General features: G+C 47.2%; 2 protein-coding genes and 1 non-coding gene across 6 annotated transcripts; 2 read left to right on the top strand and 1 right to left on the bottom strand.

Annotated features, from left to right (window-relative positions):
• The first annotated feature begins 459 nt into the window (after nt 1-459).
• Nucleotides 460-670, top strand: LOC137760382 (small nucleolar RNA U3). Its single transcript, XR_011073331.1, has one exon. It is a non-coding gene; the product is annotated as a small nucleolar RNA U3 (small nucleolar RNA).
• A 7726-nt stretch (nt 671-8396) lies between these two features.
• FBXL12 (F-box and leucine rich repeat protein 12) lies at nt 8397-17837 on the bottom strand. 4 transcript variants are annotated; one of them, XM_068537049.1, is made up of 5 exons: nt 17623-17837; nt 17278-17429; nt 12441-12589; nt 12258-12330; nt 8397-9799 (listed from the first exon to the last, which is right to left on the bottom strand). In XM_068537049.1, exons 3-5 carry the CDS (start codon nt 12524-12526, stop codon nt 8978-8980), a joined length of 981 nt encoding a protein of 326 aa, XP_068393150.1. In that variant the 5' UTR covers nt 12527-12589; nt 17278-17429; nt 17623-17837; the 3' UTR covers nt 8397-8977. The 4 variants fall into 4 exon arrangements, with proteins under 4 accessions (XP_068393150.1, XP_068393151.1, XP_068393149.1 ...); XM_068537050.1 differs by having other exon boundaries at nt 17662-17837; XM_068537048.1 differs by having other exon boundaries at nt 17278-17837.
• UBL5 (ubiquitin like 5) lies at nt 17825-19462 on the top strand. The gene is made up of 5 exons (XM_068537052.1): nt 17825-17981; nt 18310-18376; nt 18590-18673; nt 18835-18872; nt 19313-19462. The coding sequence occupies exons 2-5, from the start codon at nt 18321-18323 to the stop codon at nt 19354-19356; spliced, it is 222 nt and encodes a 73-aa protein (XP_068393153.1). The 5' UTR covers nt 17825-17981; nt 18310-18320; the 3' UTR covers nt 19357-19462.
• Nucleotides 19463-23841: the final 4379 nt, after the last annotated feature.

The following is a 23841-nucleotide window of genomic DNA, read 5'->3' as shown; positions in this document are numbered from 1 at the left end:
CTCACAGGCTTTCTCTAGTTGCGGAGAGCAGGGGCTACTCTTCTTTGCAGTGTGCAGGCTTCTCATTGCGGTGGCTTCTCTTGTTGCAGAGTACGGGCTCTAGGCTCATGGGCTTCAATAGTTGTGGCATGAAGGCTCAGTAGTTGTGGCTCACAGGCTCTAGAGCGCAGGCTCAGTAGTTGTGGTGCACGGGCTTAGTTGCTCCGCAGCATGTGGGATCTTTCCGGACCAGGACTGGAACCCGTGTCCCCTGCACTGGCAGGCGGATTCTTAACCAGTGCGCCACCAGCGAAGTCCCATGAAGTTATAGTGAATAATTTACATGGCAAATCTGGTGATGTGCTGCCATCTGCTGGGAATCAAGGGTGTTAGATTCTATCTCAACTGGCTACTTTTGAAATCAACCATAAAACTTTCCTTTCCGTATTGGAAAGTTCTCATTTTAAGAAAGCATTTTTCAAGACTATACTTTCAGGGATCATTTCTATAGGTCGTTTCTAGAGAAGTTTCTCTGAATGTGTAGAGCACCTGAAACCACGAGGAGGAGGTGTAGTGTTCTGTCCTGAGCATGAAGCTCGTTCTTGGTGTTGCTTCTGCAGCTGCCATTAGCCATTGATGATCGTTCTTCTCTTCCTTTGTGAGAGTGAGAGGGAGAGAATGCCATCTGAGTAAAAAAATAAATAAAAATAATAAAAATAATAAAAAATTTTTAACTAAAAAAAGAAAAAAGAAAAGAATAAACAAAGAGAGAAAAAACAAAACAAAAAAAAAGAGAAAAAAAGATTTTAAAAAAAAAGCATTTTTCCTTACCACTATACCTTTGGGTTCTAGCAGTGCTTAGTGCTTGGGCTTGCGGCGGGGAAGAGCGACGGCTTGGCAAATGGGAAAACTAAGGCCCAGAGTTATCTAGACACAGTATTTCCACATTACCCCCAGCAATCAGGCTGAAGGAATTTGGGGACTGTGAGAATTTCTGGAGGAAGAATGAACAGCAGGTGCAAAGGTCCTGAGGCAGGAAACGTTTGGCCTCTTTGACCAGCAGCAGAAGCTCAATACCTAAAATGGTTGAAGTGAATTGTGAAGGTTGGAGACCAGCAGGAGATAAAATCAGAGAAGTAACAGAGTCAGATCATATGGGGCCATCTGGGCAACTGTAAGAATTTTGGGTTTTACTCTGAGTGCGGTGGGGGAGCCCCTGAAGGGTTTTGAGCTACATTATCTGATGTATATTTTTAAAAGATCTCTGTCTTGTGTGTGACTTCATGGAAGCAAATATAGAATTGGGGAGGACAATTAGAAAGTTAAGGCAATAATCCTGATGACAGATGGAGATGTCTGGACAAAGGTGGCAGGGGAGGATGGAACGAGTGGGACAGTGCTCTGATGCTAGAAATAAGGCAGAGCCGATGACTGTCTGCTGATGGATTTGATGTGTAGTTTGGGGGCAAGGAGTCAAGAATGACTCTGAGGGACTTCCCTGGTGGCGCAGTGGTTAAGACTCCGTGATCCCAATGCAGGGGGCCCAGGTTTGATCCCTGGTCAGGGAATTAGGTCCCACATGCATGCTGCAACTAAGAGTTCACATGCCACAACTAAGGAGCCCGCCTGCCACAACTAAGACCCGGAGCAACCAAATAAATAAATAATAAAATAAATATATAGATATTTTTTAAAATGAGGATTTTTGTTTGTTTGTTCTGCATTGTCAAATAAAAATAATTCTGGACATTGGTAAAGAGAGACTTCATTCAAAATGATTATTGCAAGAGGGAGAACACTCCAACGAGATCTGCAAGCATCTTAACGAGTTAGGCAGAAAAAGGCTCTTCTTTTGTTGGGGGAGTTTCTCCCTGAGAAGCTCAGGGAATATCTTTGCATTTAAGGAGGTGCAGTGTACATGGCTGACATTAGCTTTTGAGTGCTGAGGCATCTACTTCAAAGACATCCATTTCAGATAAATCTATTACCAGTTGCATAACACAGTTACTAGCTAAACAACCAGATAGAAACAAGGCTGCCCCATCCATGAAGGTCCTCTTTTAGCGATCCCTGGGCAACCTAGATAACTGATTGTTTAAGTGATCCCATTTTTCTCTTCCTGCCCCCTAGTTCCTGCTCTTATGTTTTAAGTTCACCAATACAGAGTGAAACCTTAAAATACTTGTCACCCCACCCTTGACCCCAAGAAAGAACCCAGGTCTGTGCTTCCTATCTCCTTCTATCTGAGACCTTAGGCATGCCCTCGTACCTTTTAGGACCTGTGACTAATAAACCTTGTTTTTTCAAGTTCCCTGTTGATTGTTGCTGAGGTGCTTCTTGGAATTGTCAGTGAAAAAAAAAAATTAGTAGTCAATCTAATAAAGAAATAGAAAATTTTATTCTAGCCAACCTGAGGATTATAACCTGGGAGACAGTCTTTCAGAAAGCTCTGAGGACTTTTCTACCAGTTACAGGTCAAAGCACAGTTATGTACATTTTTTTGAGAAAAAAGGTTATACGTCAAAGTGACATGCTGAGAGTTCACAAAGTACAGATCTGCACGTACAAGGCAAAGAGTCAGTCATTGTGACCTTTTACAAGATTAAGAAAGGAATGTTATCTCCCAAGGAGTTACCTTGCTGGTGCCGGGAGAAAATTGCTCTTTACAGTTAGGCAGGTATTCTTGTATCTTCTAAGGAGGTCTGGTTAATGTATAATGCAGATGCACATTGTACAAAAGGGAGAGGAGGTAGTAGCCCAAATGGGCAGAGAGAGAATCTTATGTTTAAATTTTTTCTTGTCCAGCCTTAAAATAAATTTATTTCATCACAATCATAATAAGAAACCATAAGGGCCAGTCCAGCCACACAGCAGTGGCTCAGGTTGGGGAAATATCTGTGGAGGCTCGCTGCGTTAAGTCTGGGCCCAGGTGAGTGCTCCAGGCATCCCTAGCTGATAGCATCCTTGTCGATAGGCTGAGATAGACACAAAACAGGTATGGGGACTTCCCTGGTGGCGCAGTGGTTAAGAATCCGCCTGCCAATGCAGGGGACACGTGTTCGAGCCCTGGTCCGGGAAGATCCCCCATGATGCGGAGCACCTAAGCCCTCGAGCCACAACTACTGAGCCCACGTGCCACAACTACTGAAGCCCACGCGCCTAGAGCCCGTGCTCCGCAACAAGAGAAGCCACCGCAGTGAGAAGCCCATGCACCACAACAAAGAGTAGCCCCTGCTCGCCGCAACTAGAGAAAGCCCGCGTGCAGCAACGAAGACCCAACACAGCCAAAAATGCGTAAGTAAATAAATTTATTTTCTAAAAAATCAAAAAAAATTTTTTTTAAACAGGTATGCATCTACTTTAGTCTGAGTTAGGGCAGAAACTCCATTCCTCTGGCTCCCTGGGTCCGAGTAGGGGGAATTTCAGCTGAAGCGACTGTCCTGATCCCTCTCTGCACATACACATGCACACACTTTATCTGAATAGTGGGTTTGGAAGAAGGAGCTGAGTTCGAACGGTTCACACCCTTTCTGTCTGCCTTTTGGAGTCTTCTGGGCCCCAGACAGAGGGTATTTTGATCAGGCTGGGGTCATGCAGTAAGCATCTAGAGGAGCCTTGTGGTTGACCAGCTCTGCCATGCCCGAGTAGGTTTGGCAAATTTAGGGATGAAATATCAGAAAACCCACCAGGCTGCATAGTGGAGCCACGTGTTTCAGTCCTGCTTTTATGGGCCATGCAGCTGATGTTCTCATTGCTGAGTCCTGTGACTGGTCTCAAACTCAGGAGGGAAATGAAGAGATGCCCGTGATTGTTTTTTGCCCAAAGTCACAATAATAGACTGCCAACTAAAAATTGTCACTTGCCTTCTGGTTCTACAAGAATGAAGTCACTAGCCACTGCAGTGGCTGACCTTCAACACACCCTGAAAGGAGCTCAGGGTGGAGATCAGGAATGAGGCACTCTGTGCTCTGGGAAAAACTGGCAGAACAGGTCTTCCGATAGTTAGATTTTTCAGAAGATTTTATCAGTCTAGTTTCTTCCATCTTCTCATATTTAGAAAAGCACTAAAATTATTAACGGAGACATCTGCTCCTTGCAACTAGCAGCAACTTTCTCCCAAACGTGTGCTTGATTGCACGTATCCCCCTTCATTAAAGTCATATGTATACTGACCTCCTCCCCTACCTCTTGGGAGCAGTTCCTCAGAGCTATCTGAGAGGCTGTCTCCTGGGCTATAGTCCTCATTTTGTCCCTAATAAAACTTAACTCACAACTCTCACATTGTGCATTTTTTTTTCAGTCAACAAGACAAAGAAAGTTTTAGAAGACGATAAGCCGAACTTTTTACAATGATTCCCTGTGGGACCAGGGATTAGAAATAGATTCAATTTCTGTAATGTTAAAATTATTTACAAGCAGGTATTATTTTCAACATCAGGAAAATTTCTTGTTAACCAGAAATTATATGTTTTTTAAGGCTCTTTTAAAAAATATTTACTTATTTATTTATTTGGCTGCACCGGGTCTTAGTTGCAGCATGCGGGATCTTTAGTTGTAGCATGTGAGATCTTTAGTTCCCTGACCAGGGATCGAACGCGGGCCCCCTGCACTGGGACTGCGGAGTCTTAACCACTGGACCACCAGGGAAGTCCCAAGGCTTATTTTATACTTTACTTTTTTAATTGAAGTATAGTTGATTTACAATGTTGTGTTAATTTCTGCTCAAGAATTATATGTTTAAACGCAAATAACCATCCTTAGGTGAATGGATAACAAATTGTCTCTAGCCATAGGATGGAATACTACTCAGGAACAAATTTTTTTCTTAAGTTTTTTGTTTTTTATTTTTCTGGCCACGCTGCAGGGCATGCAGGATCTTAGTTCCTCCGACCACCAGGGATCAAACCGGGGCCCCCTACAGTGGAAGCACGGAGTCCTAACCACTGGACTGCCAGGGAATTCCTGGGAACAAATTTTTGATCCCTGCAACAGTCTGGATAAATCTCAAAATTATTATGCTTGGTGAAAGAAACAAGACCCCTCCCACACACACACAGAGAAGATAACACACTATATGATTCCATTTATATAATATCCTAGAAAAAGCAAAATAATCTATAGCGACAGAAAGATCAGTGGTTGCCTGGGGACAGGAATGGAGGGAGGGTTATGAGGGGCCGCAAGGAAACTTTTGGGGGTGATGGAAATGTTTGTTATTTTGATTGTAGTGATGGTTTTACGAGTGTACACATGTCAAAAGTCATCAAATTACTTAAACATGTGGTTTGTTATATATTAATTATGCCTCAATAAACTAAAAAATTTTTTTTGTCTAACGGAGCACAGTTACTGGGCCATCCTTTCACATAATGTTCCATGTCAACAGAGCAAATTCACATAATGGTTAAGATCATGGAATAAGATTACTCAAGTTTTGCTACTTCATTAGCTGTGTGGCTTTGGGCAACTTAACTTCTCTGTGCCTAAGTTTCCTCCTCTGTGCCTTTCTCCCTGGGCTGCTGATAGGAGTCTATACATGAAGGACTGAGCACAGTACCTGACATGCAATAAGCAAGCACTCGATAAATGATACCTTACCTTCATGGGATGGTGTATTTTTTGTTTGTTTTGTTTTGGGGGTTTTTTTCTTGGCCACGCTGCGTGGCTTGTGGGATTTTAGTTCCCTGACCAGGGATTGAACCCTGGACCCTTGGCAGTGAAAGCTCAGATCCTAACCACTGGACATCCAGGGAATTCCCATGGGAGGGTGTATTAATCATGTTTTTTATTTTCTACATTTTATGATGCTTTGACATCTTAGGTCTTGCAAACCTGGGGAAAAGACCGCCCCTCCCAGGGTTAGCTAGTTCCTAGAGATAGCAAACCACATGCCTGGGAGACCACTTCTCATATGCAAACCAGCCAATCCGATCACCTCCTTTATCTAACCCTGGGACCCTACACCAATATTCCCCCTGCCCTAAATCATCCCAGGACCATGTAACATGCAACTAGGGACCACCCCTAGAGCCTAGAACCCACTGAAATTATTTATTTATTATTTATTTAAATGCCTTTTAAAACATATTTATTTATATATTTATTTAATTGTTGGCTGCGTTGGGTCTTACTTACAGCACGCAGGATCTTCCTTGCAGCATGCGGGATCTTTTGTTGTGGCGCATGGGCTTCTCTCCCTAGTTTCAGCCTGCCGGCTCAGTTGTGATCCCACGGCATGTGGGATCTTAGTTCCCCGACCAGGGATCAAACCCACGTCCCCTGCATTGGAAGGCGGATTCTTAACCAGTGGACCACCAGGGAAGTCCCCCACTGAAATTATTTAAACCATCCAATTCTTAGCTTGCTCTGCTGGCCTCCCCTGCCTCTCCCATTCCTTCCAGCAAAAACCATAACAAAGGCTCTGGCCCGTGCTTTTCCCTCACTCCTTCTGACCAGTCCTGGTGCCCCCCCACGCCCGTCGTGTGGCCATGCATGGCATGGCATGCCCCTCCTCTTGGGAATTGTAGTAATAAGCCCTTCTTTAAAGGACAGTTGTTGGAGGATGGAGAGAATGAAAAGAGACCACCAAAATGAGAAGGCATCTTGAGACCGAAAAACAAGGCAGGCAGCTCCATATAATCAATGGATCCGTTTATTAGAGGGTAACTTGCTCACAGGGTGGGATCAGTTGGACAGCGACCCAGAAGCATTCACAGACTCACTCCACACCCACCAGGGGCCATGTGGACAATTTATAGTTAACCTAGGGTATGGGGGAAGGTGCTTGGAAACAGGATGTGCATTCCTAAGTCAAGATTTATAAATGGGTAACTAGTCTCATGGGTGCCGGGAATACATCAGCAGTGAAAGTTTTCATCATTGTTTGGGGCCTAACAGAGCATAGAGGCCACCTGAACCTAATGATTATGAAACAGTATCTATTAACTACAAAGCCCTTGACGACAGAGAAGTGATTTACTGTACAGTACAGTCCTGCATAGGGTCAGTGGGAGGACAGGAGGAACAGGGCCCAAGATGGTGTCAGTTATGCTAATGGCCATACAACCGCTGTCTCCACGTCTATCATCACCTTACTAGACGTGATTGAAACAAGTTCCAGGTACATTCTGTTTTGTTTTATTTTTATTTGGGGGGGGGGAATGAATTAGAAAAAAAATAGCTTTATTGCTTTGCCAGGCAAAGGGGGCCACAGCAGGCTAATGTCCTCAAAACTGTGTGTCCCGACCTGGAGTGGGGTTAGTGAGCAGTTTTATAGCAATGGTTCAAAGGGGAGGGTGTGATCAGCTCGTGGACATTCTTCTGATTTGTTGGTGGTGAGGTAAGTGGGAGTCAGCACCATTAACCTTCTGCTTCTAACTGGTCTGGGGTCTAAATGCTTGTGGGCACCATACCGTTTACTTCTCCCATCTGGTGGAGGTTTCAGTATCTGCAAAACAGCTTGAAGATATTGTTATGTATATCCCTTGAGGGGGGGGGGTACCAGGACCCTGCCCCAAGGCTGCACTATTGTCCAGGCACGTTTTAAAACAGATGACAGGGACTTCCCTGGAGGTCCAGTGGTGGAGACTCCACGCTTCCACTGCAGGGGGGCACGGGTTTGATCCCTGGCTGGGGAACTAAGATCCCGCATGCTGTGCGGCGTGGCCAAAAAAAAAAAATGTATATACATATACATATGTATAACTGAGTCACGAGTCACTTTGCTGTACAGCAGAAATTAACACAACATTGTAAATCAACTATACTTCAAAAAAAAAAAAGAAGTAAAGCTCATTTCATGGGTGGGCACTTAGGATCACTATCAGTCTGCCACCTGCATCTTTCAAGTGCTTCAGACTCAAAGGGCAGGAAAAGGAGTTGCTATCTTTTGAACCCCTAAAACCAAAGCCACCTGTGTGGCCCTTCCAACCTCTCCCCATCATCTCTCTGACTTCACTTTTGATTGCTCACCCCTTGTTCCCTCGGCCACTTGGACCTTCTTCCCATCCCTGGAAATTGCCAAGCTCACTCCCATCTCAAGTCTTTGCCTTTCCTGTCTTCCCCAGTGCTTCCTGGGGCTGGTTCCTCACCTCTCAGCTCTCGGCTCAGAGAGGCCCACCCTGCCTACTCAACCAAACACGTGTGCCTCCATCACGTGGCCCTGGTTTATTGTCTCAGAGTCTCTGAAACTGTTCCATGCATGTGTTCACCTGTTTATCATCCTGCCTTCTTCCTTGTGTGTTTTGTTCACTGCTGTGCTCCCAGTGCCTAGAACCATGCTTGCAAAAGAGCGGAGGCTGAAGACACATTTGTTGAATGAATAAACCAAATGCTTTTTTGAAAAACATGATGATTTTTCTTTAATAGCAAAATAATATATATTGTGGAAAACTTGGAAAATACAGAATACAAAATACTGAAAGGACAACTGAGAACCTTTATTAACATTTCGATCATCAAAGCATGAGTTGTATCTGCCCTTCTCTCCGTGTCTCCTGCGTGCATGTAGGACTATCAGTGGTGTGTCGGCGTGTCAGTGGTGTGTCGGCATGTCAATGATGTGTCAGTGTGCTGGTGCACGTGCGTTGACAGCCCTTCTAGGCTTCCTAAGGGGCCTTGGCCCCTCAGGTCTCCCTAACTCCTAACCCACCCTTCCACATCTGTCCTGTTCCTGAGAATGGCTCTTCATCGAGGACCTTCTCGGACCTCAGGGCTGGTAGTAAAGAGTAAGGCTTTGCAACATAACCGAGAGGTAGCTATGGTCTTCCTCATTTCTGGAGGTGAGGACAGGGCCTCCGAGAGGCTGGCTGATGTCACAGAGGCCACACAGCTGGCAAACCATGATTCCAATGATCTGAAGGAGCCAAGGCTTGGGTTCTCCCTACCTGTGGGCTTCATACCTCTCCAGCCTGATTACCTGCCCATGGTAAGGTGCTGCTCAGAGGGTCTGGGACTCATTAATAAAAGCTGAGAGGGGTCTCAGGGTCGGCTGGCACGGTCACATCCACCAGTCCATGGACTCTTTGGGGCAGGCCCTGACAATGACCATACAGTGGGGTAGCCCCTTAGACAGGATCCTCTCCGCCTCCTGACCCTCCCAGCCCAGCCCCTGCAGCTCAAGGACCCTGAGCTTGGGCATGGTGAGGCAGGAGGAGAGGATTTCATGCGGGGAAGGCATTTCTGGGGTGATGAGCGGCCCCAGCAGGCAGAGACTCTCCAGGGCCGGCATGCCCTCCAGGACCGACAGGCCAGGGGCCGAGAGGCCCCTCACGGTCAGCCGGATCTTCCGCACATCTCGGAGGTGGCGGCTGACGGCCAGGAGGGTGCTGTCGGCCGAGAGGGTGCAGCCCAGCACCTCCAGCCTCTGCAGGTAGCTCAGCTCCTGCAGGCCCATATCCAGCCCGGTCTCGGTCACCCGGTAGGTGCCACCCAGCACCAGCGAGCGCAGCGCGCGGAAGCGCGTCAGGCCCTGCAGGTGCTCGTCGCGGAAGGCGGGGACGCGGTCCAGCACGATGCACTCGAGCAGGGGCAGCACGGTGGGGTCCTGCTCTTTGAGGAGCCAGGCCATGGAGATCTCACAGCTGTGCAGCTCCAGGGTCCTCAGGGTGCAGGGGAGGCTGGTGATGGGCACCATGCTCAGGTTGGCCACGTGCAGGCAGAGACGCTTGAGGTTGGGGCACTTCTGGCCCAGGGCCCTCATCAGGGAGGGGGACAGCTGGGGAGCCTGGGAGCCCGAGAACAGGTAGCCGCCCATCCGCAGGGAATGGAGCCGGGATGCCATGTACCGGCGAAGGAGGTGCCACATGACTTTAGGCCGCATCTGTAAGAACCAGAAACGGGGTGTGGGGGGGGGGGGGCTGTGACTGGGGCAGAGATGTGGGGCATCTCCCAAGGCCCCCACCTGCCTGGAGACAGGCAGGCCCCAGCTGGGGCTCTGATGTTCCCTGGGAATTCTGTCCTTCCCTCACCAGCCTCACACAACCAGATACCTCCCCAGGGGCAACAGGATGATTTAATCTGTTTTGACCTCTAGGTTGGAACAAAAGCAATGGCGATAAGAGACCATAACAGATCTGTCTCTAGCAAGAGAGTGGATTCTCATTATCTTCTGCAGTAAGCAAGAAAGTGAATCCACCCGGCAATATTTTTATCCCTTTCTTAATGACTACCTCCTCATAGAAATAAGCAATACAAAATAAAACGGAAAAAGGCTAAAACTGCCCAGGGTAAATTAGATCTAGGTTAAAAGAAAAAAATACAAATCACAGCTTGGTAATAGCAAAAGCTGCAAAAATTAACCCTGGGAACTTAGACTTAGTAGAAAACAAACAAACAAACAAACTATAACTAACTGGTACCCTGTGCATTTCATTATATGTACATTTTAGCTTTAAAAAAAAAGGACAGAAAAAAGAAATTGTAGGGACTTCCCTGGTGGCGCAGTGGTTAAGAATCCGCCTGCCAATGCAGGGGACAAGGGTTCGAGCCCTGGTCTGGGAAGATCCCACATGCCGCAGAGCAACTAAGCCTGTGCGCCACAACTACTGAGCCTACACTCTAGAGCCCACAAGCCACACTGAGCCTGCGTGCCACAACTACTGAAGCCCGCGTGCCTAGAGCCCGTGCTCTGCAACAAGAGAAGCCACCGCAATGAGAAGCCCACGCACCGCAACGAAGAGTAGCCCCCGCTCTCCACAACTACAACGAAGACCCAACGCAACCAAAATTAATTAATTAATTTAATTAAAAAGAAATTGCATACCATAAAATCTGTTGACGACTTGTTTTTTGTAAATATGACTTTTTTATTAGCAAAATCCATGACCAGGCAAGAGGATATTTTGCTACGTCTCAGTTACACTTTTTCCGTTGGGTTCTTGGTATCCCTAATCCTTTTATTCCTAAATTCTGTTTTAAATTTTTTTATTGAAATATAGTTGATTTGGGCTTCCCTGGTGGCGCAGTGGTTGAGAATCTGCCTGCCAATGCAGGGGACACGGGTTCGAGCCCTGGCCTGGGAAGATCCCACATGCCGCGGAGCAACTGGGCCCGTAAGTCACAATTACTGAGCCTGCGCATCTGGAGCCTGTGCTCCGCAACAAGAGAGGCCGCGATAGTGAGAGGCCCGCGCACCGCGATGAAGAGTGGCCCCCGCTTGCCGCAACTAGAGAAAGCCGTCGCACAGAAACGAAGACCCAACACAGCCATAAATAAATAAACAAATAAATAAAAATTAAAAAAAAAAGAAATATAGTTGATTTACTATCTTGTGTTAGTTTCAATGTACAGCAAAGTGATTCAGATTCAGAATATATATATATATTCTTTTTTTTACACTGTCTTCCATTTTAGGTTATTACAAGATATTTAGTATAGTTCCCTGTGCTATACAGTAGGTCCTTGTTGGTTATCTATTTTATATACAGTAGTGTGTATATTTTAATCCCAAACTCCTAATTTATCCCTTCCCCCTGTTGACTACTCTTGACAGAGGAATCAAATCTTCCTGATAAAATTTGGACCTGCAAGTTTGGGCCGAGGGAAAGGAACCCACTAGAAATATTGCCCACTAAAAGGTAACTCACAAAAGTAGAAGCGACCGTTGGCAAAATTTTGAATGGCCACGAAGCCAGAGGTTGAATCCCTTTTACTTGTAAAAGGACAAAATGAGAAAATCCTTTTAGTTTCATAATATCAAACACTGGCCAGGATGTGGAGAAGCAGTTCTCAGGTCCTGCTGGTGGGACTTGGTCTGGCTACTTTGGAAGGCGATCTGGTGGTTTTTACTGAAATGTAAAATGTGGACACCCACTGGCACCTGTTTTGTTTTTAAGAATATGGGAGCAGGAGTTCCCTGGCGGTCCAGTGGTTAGGACTCCGCACTTTCACTGCCGAGGGCCCGGGTTTGATACCTGGTCAGGGAACTAAGGTATCTACATATATTTGAAATAGTTCATAATAAAAAGAAAAAAATGCAAATGCGAGAAAGTGGAAATGGTTTGCCTGCACCACTCGGGAGATTAATTCTGGAAATAAGTTGACTATGGAAAATGATTTCTCCATGAAAACTCATCAATAAGCCCTTTCCTTGCACGACTTTGGTAACACCCATTCTGGAGGTGGGGAAACTGAGGCCTGGAGGTCACAGTGGAGCAAATAATTGACGCGGCCGGGATGCACCCGGGACAGCCTCGCTCGAAACACAGGGTTGGAGGCGTGGTCCTCGAGGTCGGGCCAACCCGACCTTGGCCCAGACCTGCCCGGCCAGCCCCGCATACCGTGTAGAGCGTCAGGTCGACATGTCGCCACAGCCACCGGTCGTCCACCAGCCTCTTCCAGCGGTGACAGACCCTGGGGAAGGGGACCCGCCGTTAGAACGTCCCGGCCCCGCGGGGACTAGATGTCCATCTCCTGGTGCACCCCCCCGCCCGGCCCTTCCCTCGCGCGGGGCGGGGCCGCACCTGGAGATGCGGATCCTGTCCCGAACCGGGAGGTAAGAGAAGATCTCCAACAGGACAGAGTCCGGCAAGTCCGCAAACGTCGCCATGATCCCGCCGACACGCACTTCCGCTTCCGGCGAAAGGGACTCCGTGACTCGCCTTGGAAGCCCCTAAGAGACGGCGGGAAGTGAGGGCGCCGGCAGGGAGGTGGTCGTGGCTCCCGGTAGCCGGCAGAGTTCTGGCTTTCCTCTTGCGGGGACGTGGTTGTGACCTGGAGCCAGACCAGCACGGGATCTGAACGCGGCACCGAGGGTGGGGGTAGGGACTAGGACCAAGCCCGGAAGGCGTGGCTAGGGCGAAGACGAGGCCCGGGGGCGGGGCTAAGGGCGGGAACGAGACTCGGGGGTGGGGGGCTTGGACCAAGCCGGGAAAGCGTGGCTGCGGCGGCCACGAGCCCTAAAGGGCGGGATTGAGGGCGGAACCAAGAGCGGAGGCCAAGGCGGAGAGTTCGAGAATAAATTTGTAGAAGTGAAATAGCTTGCTAAAAGACGTGTTGAATTTTTCGCTTTTATTGATGGCGCCAAATTGTTCTCCACAGAGCCTGAATTGACACTCCCTCCAGATATATATCACTCTTTTTTTTTCTAAATATATCACTCACTTTTAAAGTTGCAATTCATAAGGGCAGTGAAATTTATTCAAACATTCCCGTATTGATGAGTATTCACGTTGCTTCCAGTTCTATCACCGCAATATCGGCGCTAAACATTCTCTTTATATATGTATGTACATGCATATATGTGTGTATATATATATACACACACACACATACATAATATATACCTCCCATGTTTTTATTTCGATAGGATAAATAACCAGGAGTTGGGTTGATGGGTCAAAGGACATGTGAAGTTTAATTCTGAATAGGTTTTGCCAAATCACACTCCGAAGAGCTAATAATGGCAATACATGGTTTTGGGTTGTTTTTTGTTTTGTTTTGTTTTTTGGTTTGGTTTGGTTTTGTTTTTGCCACGCTGTGCGGCTTGCAGGATCTTAGTTTCTCGACCAGAGATTGAACCTGGTCAGGGCAGTGAAAGCACCGGGTCCTAACCACTTGACCGCCAGGAAATTCCCTGGCAATACATGTTTTTAATACACCCACAGAGAAGAAATTGGAGACGTTGAAAACTGTTTTAAAAGGAAATGCAAACCGGGGCTTCCCTGGCGGTCCAGTGGTTAAGACTCTGTGCTTCCACTGCAGGGGGTGCAGCTTCGTTCCCTGGTGGGGGAATTAAGATCCCGCATGACGGGCAGCCCGGCCCAAAAAAAAAAAAAAAAAAAAAAAAAGCAAACTCATTAAGATGTATATTTTAAATGTGTGCAATTTTGTATATCAACTATATCTGAATAAAGCTTAAAAATCTGTATGCTTTCACTTATCCATAAATAAATAAAAAGTAAAACACTGTGGTATTCACCTATCAGATTAAGATGAGGAAGCCAGAAAATACCCACACTAGCCTTGGTGTGCGGAAATAGACCTTCTCAACCACTGCAGATGGGGCAGAATTGATGCAAAATCTTTGAAGACAGTTTGGCAGTATCAGATTGCAGCCCCTGTAGGGCCCAATAATCCCACTTCTAGGATCTCAGATTGTCAGAAAGAATGAGGTAGGTCTTTCTGTGCTGTTTGGAACAATCGCTAGGATATTGTTTGCTTTTAAAAGCAAAAGGTGTAGAGAACAGTGTATATAGTTTGATCTCATTGGATATATATATGTATTTATTGTGTTTCATTTTATACATAAAGGCCTGTATGAAAACTAAGTCATTCATTTCTGCCCTTTGACACAACTTAAAATATTGTATGTTACTTGAAAATACAAAGTCCCTATCTCTATTGAAACGCGTTATTAACATCTGAGAGGTTTCATCATTTTCTTGGGAGGCTCTGTATCACACGTTTGAAGACACAGGGATGAAATGAAAACTTTTAACTGTAGTTGTCCCTGGGGAGGGCCTGGGGTCTGGAGGGTGAGGAAACTTTATGCTGCCGTATATAATACTTTTGTACTGCTTGAATTTTTACCATGTGCAAGAAAGTTCCAAATGTTTATTAATAAATCCAACCCCTTTGATATTTTTCCTCAAACAAGAGCACAGAAAAAATGCTTCATGCTCTGGCAACCATTTTACGACTGTGGAAGGAAAGACCAAAAGAATCACACAGAGGTCAAGTCGCTTGCCAGGGCCACAAGCCCAGATTTTTCTGATGCCAGAGTGTGGGCCTCTATCACAGTGCTCTCTGATTCCTTCTGGAAAGCCCATGCCAGCCTGCAGGGGCAATGACTCCTCTGCTCCCAGTGCCTTGGGCTTCCCCTTCACAGCACCTGTCACACTGTATTGCAAAGACCTCTTCACTTGTCGTCTTCTTTACTTGTCTTCCTCCTGTATCAGACTGAATTCTGGGGTGGCAGGTCGGCCTTGGACACTGCTGCATCTCCAAGGCCTGCTGACAGGCTGAGATGTTGGGGGGAAGGGACCTCCTGAGCAACTCTCTCCACCTCTAAGATTATTTCCCCTCTGGTGAACCTTTAAGTTCAGCAGAACGCAGGTGTCCCTGACCCCAGCTCAGTTACAGGGGTTTCCTAAGGACCATCTCCTCCCCATCAAGCATACAGGAGTGGAGGGATGGGAATCCCCAAGTATAAGCTCCTTCCTCTGGGTCAGAAACTTAGGCGACAAGGGGCAGAGGGGCCCTGCCCAGTTTGCTCCTTGAGTTCTGACCCAGAACTCTCCCTCCTGGGAAGCATCTACCTCCCGACAAGAGCAGCTCTGACAGCAGGTCCTTCGGCTGCCTATAGACGGGAGGATGGGGCTGTCCTGGCCCCTCAATGGGCAGGCACTGAGTCCCTTCATGGGAAGCTCCGAATGATATTTACCAGGATGTGGAGAGAGGTCTCTAAGGTGAGGTGTCCTGTCTCCTGAGGCCTTTCCCCCTCCCACCTGGCTCTGGGGGAGGCAGTCCATGCAGCAGTGGCAGCCTAGTCCTGGGACTTCCCATTGCCCATCCCCTCCACTTCCTCAGGATGCCTTAGCCCAGTTGGGGCTGGCAGCCCCCCACTAGATCCCCACTACTGCCCATGGAGCCCAAGCCCCCAACAATCCCAGACTTTATATTCCTCCCCTTTCAGCAGCACTCCTCACCCCTTTCCAATCTCCCCCAGCCCATAACTCAGCATCACCATCCTGTGCCTTAGCTCCCCTTTTTTATTTTTTTAATTTTTAAAAAAATTTGGGTTTTTTTTTTTTGGCTGCGCCACACAGCTTCTGGGATCTTAGTTCCTTGGGCAGGGACTGAACCCGGGCCCTCGGCAGTGAGAGCGCAGAGTCCTAACCACTGGACCGCCAGCGAACTCCCTAGCTACCTTTGAATCAAACATTGAAAAAATAGAACTTTTTGTTTTAAAAAAATAACATTTACTTTTTCTTCTGATTACAAAAGTAACATATGTTCATTGTAGGTAATCTGGGAAAACACCAAAAGCACCAAAAAGAGGAACATGAGACACAGCAATTCCACTGTCTAGTGGTAAACACCATCAACATCTGGTGTGTCCTAGTATCTCTATGTGAATGCAAAGATGTGCTCCTTCCAAACTTCCTCGGGCACATTACTCCCCTCAAACTCACCCTTGACCTTCCCATCTCCCCCTCTTGCCCCATCTGTTCTTCTGCAAGAGGACTGTCAGGGGCTGGTCCAATCTAAGAATTGTAGATTCTTACTACAATCCTAGGGTGGGGATTGCTCTCCCCTTTCATAGATGAGGAAGATGAGAATCAGAGAGGGGAAGAGTTGAGACCACACAGCTTAATATCAAGGGGTTTTGACTCATCTGTCTGGATCCAAAGCCTGTGTCTCCAATCTGAATAAGCTTTCCATTCAGATTCCCTGCCCTCTCAAGCCCACTCAGAGGGATTCTGCAGGGGTCGGAGAAATAACGGATCAAAGTCCTGAGGCAGGAAGGCCCCTGAGTCTAGTGTTTGAGGTGGGACTTCTTGGGCCAGTTCCCTAAGGCAGGACAGCCCCAACAGGGTCACAGGGCACCCTCCCTTTCCCCAGGAAAGCATCTCATGTCTTCCACCTAATCTCATATCCTAGTTTGAGAAGGTGGATTGGGTGAACCAGAAGTGGTGGCCCCGCGGCTTCCCTGGTGGCGCAGTGGTTGAGAATCCGCCTGCCAATGCAGGGGACACGGGTTCGAGCCCTGGTCCGGGAAGATCCCACATGCCGCGGAGCAGCTAAGCCTGTGTACCACAGCCAGTGAGCCTGCGCTCTAGAGCCCGCGAGCCACAACTACTGAGCCCACGTGCCACAGCTACTGAAGCCTGCACACCTAGAGCCCCAGTGCTCCGCAACAAGAGCAGCCACCGCAATGAGAAGCCCACTCACTGCAACAATAGAAGCAACCACAATGAGAAGCCAACGCACCGCAATGAAGAGTGGCCCCTGCTCGGGGCAACTAGAGAAAGCCCACGCGCAGCAACGAAGACCCAACGCAGCCAAAAATAAATAAATAAAAATTAAAAAAAAAAAAAAAAAAAAAAAAAGTGGTGGCCCCTTTTCAGAGTGAATCCTTTTAGGCTCACCTAACTAGGAGAATCCCATCTGCTGAGAGGGAACAGTTCAAGAGTCAGTTCCATTGGCAGGTTGGACTTAGGGAGGGGTGTTCTCTGTCCCACCAGCTCTGGGGAACCAGACCAGTTCAGGGGCTGCTTTGGCGCTGAAAGGCAAGGTTGGGAACTGGTACACAGTGCCCCCTGTAGGGCGGGAGCGACCTTCCTTGAAGATACAGACCTGGGAGATTTTGCAGTTGTGCAGTTTCCAGCTTCCTCGTCAGTGTTGCAGGTAGACGTGCAACGTGAACTCCATTCTGGTAAGTGCTGGTATCCAGGCCAGGATCATGAGGCTCCTTCACTTATTCACTGTAGTCTGCACCCAAGATGTCCCTGGGGGCAGGCGAGATAAGCAGAGGGGAGGGGTGAGCAAAACGCTTCCGAGGCCCAGCCCTGAATGAAGGCAGGGGGGCGGACGGGATGCCCGCAGGACTTGACCCAGGCTCCCCAAAGCCCTAAAGCTGCAGTTAGAGGCTCCGTCAGGCTCAGGAACGAGAGGTCATCCCCGCCCCCCGAGATGCCACACCAGACGGCGTCTCGGCACAGCGAAAAGCCTTCAACTAACTGCATCCAAAAGGCTGGGCGCCGGTGCATGACCTCTGACTCTCCACGCCCCTCCCCCGCCGGGACCCTCATTCGGCTCCACGCTCCGTCCACACGTGTCCCTCTACTCAGGCTCGGGACCCCAAAGCTGCTCCTGGGAACCTAAAGCCCACATCCTGCCCGGGGCTGCGAACTCCGCGGGGCGTTGACAGGCACTGGGAGGAGCGGAGGGAGGAGCTTTCGGCTGCGCACTTCCGCTTCCGGTTCTTAGCGTCTGCGCTGGCTGGGGCTCTGCATTCGAGCGAGCTTGGTGTGGCGTCTGCTGATTCCAGGAGATTCGAGGTGAGGGGGCCGGGTGGAGAGGTCCGGAGTAGGGGAAAGTTGATGGGACCCGGCCGTCGAGGATCCGCCCGCCTGCGAGAGGCGAGGCGAGGCCTTCAGGCTACCTGAAGTGGGACTGGGCCGGGACGGGGGGTGGGGCGCGCGGCTGCCTGGGGTCCGCGGTCGCCGTGGGGTCCGAGGTCCTGGGACACGGGACTTGGGGCCCAGGAAGACTCCGATCTGGGGGATTGAGGGAGGCGTGAACATTAAGTCTCAATAACCGGGTGCCTTGGGGCCTGAGGGACCCCTGAAGTCCTGATTCTTTTGCCTTTATCCCCGCCCTGTGTAGCTCCAGCCAGGATGATCGAGGTTGTTTGCAACGACCGTCTGGGGAAGAAGGTCCGCGTTAAATGCAAGTATCCACTGGCGGCCGAGAGGCGGTGGCTTCCGGAGGGTGCTTGACGTGAATGAGGCAGGCAACTCAGTCTATGTTGTAGGGTGATTTTAGTTAAACCCGGGGGCAGGGGTGGGGGCGGGAATGGGGTCCTGGCAGAGTGCATTCACTCCTGGAAATGTCCTCGTCGCGTTCTATCTCCCCCTTCCATTTTCCTTAATTCCTCTGCGCCCAGTACTGATGACACCATAGGGGACCTTAAGAAGCTGATTGCAGCCCAAACTGGCACCCGTTGGAACAAGATCGTATTGAAGAAGTGGTGAGTACAGGGGTAGAGCTGGGGGCTGGACAGGAGCAGGCCAGAAGTTTTTGGTTGGGGGAGGGCTGCAGCCAGCCATTTGCTTAGGCAGAACTTCCGCAGCTTGCCTCCAGGCTGAAGAGCCTCCTTAGGCTTTTTCCTGAAAAGTTTTTATCCTACAGGTACACGATTTTTAAGGACCACGTATCTCTGGGGGACTGTATCCTTTGACTTCTTGAGGAAGGGTCTACATACCCAGACTTGGTTCTCTTTGTTCAGTACCGGAGTCTATATGAGATTTTGCACATAATGTATATTTAACTTAATATGTGGCACATGCTAAGTATTTAGAAAATGGGAGCCATGTAGTTATTTTGTTGGGGGAGGAGGGTGGTTGGTGAAATATTTTGATTTGACTCGGCTTATAAGACTTTGACACTTTCCAGTCAGAGTATTTATTACTGAGCTCCACTTGAGTTGGGTACAGGAGGTCAGAGTGGAGGGAGACTCGGGCATGTTTGTTGTGCAAAAGGAACATGAACTTTTTTAAAAGTTTGGATTCTTTTCAAATTAAAATGTGGCCACCCTGACCCAGCTGTGACAGATGGGAGGGGTGGGGATGGAGCCCACAGTGAGGATCCCTTGACACCTGTACTTCAGATGAAATCCACGATGGGATGAACCTGGAGCTTTATTACCAATAGAGCAGAATTCCTTCTCCCTGTCCTTCCCTCTTCCCCCACCCTCGCCCCCCACACTAATAGGGATGCTTGTTTTTGAAAACTCATGTTAATAAAGACTTAGAGGGTGCTTCACTGTTGTCATCTTTGAGTGAGGGGAGGGTTGGCATTTGGTCGTCACTATATTCTCAGTACCCAGCTGCTCAATAAGAGTTCAAGATTGGATCAATGAGGGAGCCAGTAGACTGGGAGCCTGAATGGAAGACCAGAGCTCTGGGGCTAGCCGTGTGTCTCTGAAGGTCAAGAGATCCTGGGATTATTGTCGTCCTAATAGACCTAATTATTGTCATCTGGGTAAGGACAGTAGACGTAGTAGTTAGGAATACAGGTTTAGATTCAGAGAGACTATGGGTGGAATCCCAGCTCTGTCACCAACTGTGACCCTGGGCAAGTTACTTAATCTCCCTTAACCTTCATTTCCTTATCCAAACTGGAACCGACAGTGTTTACTTCAGTGCTGTGTCGTGAAGTGGAGACGAGATAAAGCATGATTAAGCAGCCACAGTTCTTAGCACTTATGAAATCCTTGTGGACAGAGTGAAACAGTGTGGCATAGGCTACAAGAAGAACCCAGCCTCAAGAGTCAGACCAACTGGGTTTGAATTTTGATCATTAGCAGTGGAATTTGGAGGAGTCAGCCTCTCTGATCCTCAGTTTCTTCCTCTAAAAAGGGGAACCATGATGACAGTCACATTTCCATGAGATAATGATGAGATAATGGAGTTAAAACAGCAGGATGCCTGGCGTTATTAGCCGTCTCCTGCCTTCTTCCCTCAGGTTTAAGTAGACAGGACCCCAAACACTCCATTTCTGTTCCCCTGGCCACAGATCCTGGGCTCAACCTTGGCCCTGTCCTTTCCCAGAGCCACATTCTGGAGCTGCTTTGAGAGTTTTCACCTAGACCCTTGCTCCATCCCTTCTCCCCTCTCTGTGTATTGACTTGGCTGATCCTCTCAGGACATAACCATGTTCAAGTCTAGCCCACTGCTCCACCCAGGCTTCTGCCTGCCTTTTGCCACCAAGCTTCTTGGGATGCAGACCTGCCAGCTGCCTGGGGTGATGGTCTCACCTCGGTCTCCATTGGCCACCTCCCTACCTGCTCCCTTGGCTTCCCTCCTGTCCCTAGGACTCCACTTCCTCCTGACAAGTTAGAAATCTCTGTTTTCTGGTACCCCTGCTCTTCCTGCTCTTATAGGTCAGTATCCTCCTTACCTGTCTGCTTAAAAAACAAACCCCCGGGCTTCCCTGGTGGCGCAGTGGTTGAGAATCTGCCTGCCAATGCAGGGGACACGGGTTCGAGCCCTGGTCTGGGAAGATCCCACATGCCGCGGAGCAACTGGGCCCGTGAGCCACAATTACTGAGCCTGCGCGTCTGGAGCCTGTGCTCCGCAACAAGAGAGGCTGCGATAATGAGAGGCCCGCGCACCGCGATGAAGAGTGGCCCCCACTTGCCGCAACTAGAGAAAGCCCTCGCACAGAAACGAAGACCCAACACAGCCGTAAATAAATAAATAAATAAAACCCAAAAGTTTAAAAAAAAAAAAAAACCAATTTTTTTTTAAATTTCATGACAACCTTGACAAGGTGAGTCCTTGTTTTCAAATCAGCATAGAAAAGTACAGGCTAAAAGTAAGACCCCACTCCTGGCCCCATTCTCTCTCCTGAGGTCAGACCTTTTTCAATGCATCTATATAAACTTCAGTTTTATTTTTAAAAAGACTGTGCCAATAACTGCTTGTAAAAAAAATTCAAATGTTTTGTTAAAAATTGTTTCTTATTTTTATAATATCCCCACCGCCAGTGGCAATAATTAACATTTGAGTGAATCCAGAAATTTTCTGAAATACAACCTATAGTTTTTATACAATTGGAATAATTATATATTCTGTAATATTTGCATACCATTCAGCGGTTTGCTTTTTTATGCTTTACTTTTCTTCTTTCTATATAAATTATCCGTTTCATTCTTTTTAATTAGTATTTTTATTGATTTTTGTTTGCTTTTTTTTTTTTTTTTTTACATAAAAGGGCAGTATGCAGGGATTTCTGTGGTGATGGAACTGCTATGTCTGGAACTGTAGTGGTGGATGCAGGACTCAGCATTTGCCAACGAGGATATAGGGAGAAAGATGGAATGCAGGCTGTCAAATAAATCTGCCTGTATTACAAATGAATCACATGACCCCACCAAAGGGGTTAGGGGAGAAAGGAGCTGACCTAAATAACCTTGAAAAAGTAATTTGATTTAATACTGTAAGGATAAAGAAAAAAGAATTATACACAAACACTGTACTTTAGTTGGTAACTATGTTCCTCACAGTGGTATGATTTAGCAAATCTGAAACTAGTTTTGTACATGTATACACACACAGGGTTGGATAATATATTGTATATAATTAGAGCCAGTTTTCTTGCTGCTGGAGAAAGAAGTTACAAATAAAACCAGGAGAGGGTACAGTGGAAGGGGGTGGGTAGAATGAACCCTGTGGGGCTGGATTAGAGTTGGGAGTTATCAGTGTGGACTCATGGTTTTTGTTTAATATGTTTACAGACACATGTAGAAATACAGACATGTGCATATGTACATATATTTCCTTTACCCACTTAGAGGGACCAGAAGCCGTGACACCCCAGTATTAGTGAGCACACCCAGCAGCCAGATCTTGGTTTCTAAATAATATTCTCCAATAAAAGGAACCAGGGCTTCTGGGAGAAGTACTTGGGGTGGGGGTGGGGGGGAGGAGAAGTAATTGATTCCAGAGCTAGGGCAGGGAAAATACAAGCTGAGCCTGTATTTTCCTGCTCTTATAGGTCAGTATCCTCTTTACCTGTTTGCTTAAAAAACAAACCCCAAAATTTGTGTGCCAGAAGGTAAGAAGTACTCAAATAAAAAGGACGGAAGCACGTTGAAAGGGCACAGAGGCCAACCTGTGAAAAAGCTCTCAGTGGCCAAATTTGGAACAACTTGAGCAACAAAATAACGATAGTATTGGATTATAACCCAAAGAATTAAATATCCTTGAGCCCATGCTCGTATAAATAACTGAATATGTAAATGAGTGGGCGAGAAGGGACAACTCTTCATTACAAAAGGATTTCAGTTAGTTGTAGAAGGAAAGAGAGAAATAAGAAATCACCCACCCTTGCATCACCGTAGTAACAATTGCTGTAGGCAAGATGCACTAATAGATGCTAAAATTGGTGGGCAAAAGTTTAAGCAGAAGTAGGGTATTTGCACAGTCTCAAAAGTATCTCTCCCAAAAGTAGTTATTCATTACAAAGGGGAAAATAGTTCAGATACTGCCCTAACCAAGTGATCAAAAACATCACAACTGTGAGAGGCAGCTTCTAAGATGGCCCCTAATGATCTCATGTATTCATACCCTTGTGTGATCCCCTCCTCTTGAGTATAGGGTAGATCTAACTTCTGACAAACAGAATATGGCATAAGTGATGGTATATCACTTCTGAGATTGGATTGTGAAGAGACTGGTTTCTGTCTTGCTTGCTCTCTTGCTCATTGATGAAAGCCAGATGCCAGGTAGTGAGCTGCCTTACTGGCCCCCAGCCAATAGCCAGTGAAGAACTTGTGGTCCTCAGTCCAGTATCCTGTTAGCAACTGAATCATGCTAGCAACCATATGAGGGAGCTTGGAAGCAGATCCTATCCAGTTAAGCCTTCAGATAAGACCACAGACGCCCTTGCTGACACCAGCTAAACTGTACTGGAAACTGAGATGGCAAATGTTAATCCACTAAATTGTGGGGTAATTTGTTATGCAGCAGTTGAAACCCTAATACTACCAGTAATACATTGCAACATCATTTATCACCCAGTATGATGCACTGAGAAGGGCATATCATCTCTGTGGTATCCCTCCCAATAATGCATAACCTCAATCTAATCATGAGAAAATACCAGACAAACCCCATCATGACCAAACATCAGAATGAGAGACATTCTACTCTACAAAAGTATCAAGAGCATGAAAGACAAGGAAAGACCTAGAAATTGACATATATTGGAGGAGACTAAGGAGACATGACAATGTAGATCCCGGAACATACAAAGGATATTAGTGGGAAAACGGGGGAAATTCTTTTAAAGTCTAGTTTAGTTAATAGTATTGTACCAATGTTGATTTCTTAGTTTTGATCATTATTCTGTGGCAGAATTTCTCAGTTTTGGCACTGTTGACATTTTGGGTGGATAATTGTGCATTGTAGGATGTTCAGTAACATACGCAGCCTCTACCCACTAAATGCGAGTAGCATCTCCTTTCCTCCATTTGTGACAATCAAAAATGTCTTAAAACATTGCCAAATGTCCCTTGGGGAACAAAATCACCCCTAGCTGAGAGCCTCTGTTCTATTATGTAAGATGCTAATATAAGGGAAGGCTGGGTGAAGGACATAGGAAACTATACTACTTTTGCAGCTCTGCCCTAAG

The sequence above is a fragment of the Eschrichtius robustus genome, chromosome 2 (assembly GCF_028021215.1).
Source record: "Eschrichtius robustus isolate mEscRob2 chromosome 2, mEscRob2.pri, whole genome shotgun sequence".
Taxonomy (NCBI): domain Eukaryota; kingdom Metazoa; phylum Chordata; class Mammalia; order Artiodactyla; family Eschrichtiidae; genus Eschrichtius; species Eschrichtius robustus.
This window is presented reverse-complemented; position numbering and strand designations above follow the sequence as displayed.

Excerpts from the sequence above, each read along its gene's own strand:
- UBL5 (XM_068537052.1), top strand. The coding sequence starts at position 18,321 with ATGATCGAGGTTGTTTGCAACGACCGTCTGGGGAAGAAGGTCCGCGTT. Across the intron at positions 18,377-18,589 it reads AAGGTCCGCGTTAAATGCAA|TACTGATGACACCATAGGGG; the intron begins GTATCCACTGGC and ends CTCTGCGCCCAG. Across the intron at positions 18,873-19,312 it reads CCACGTATCTCTGGGGGACT|ATGAAATCCACGATGGGATG; the intron begins GTATCCTTTGAC and ends CCTGTACTTCAG.
- FBXL12 (XM_068537048.1), bottom strand. The coding sequence starts at position 12,526 with ATGGCGACGTTTGCGGACTTGCCGGACTCTGTCCTGTTGGAGATCTTC. Across the intron at positions 12,331-12,440 it reads GACAGGATCCGCATCTCCAG|GGTCTGTCACCGCTGGAAGA; the intron begins GTGCGGCCCCGC and ends CCCCTTCCCCAG. Across the intron at positions 9,800-12,257 it reads TCGACCTGACGCTCTACACG|ATGCGGCCTAAAGTCATGTG; the intron begins GTATGCGGGGCT and ends TGGTTCTTACAG.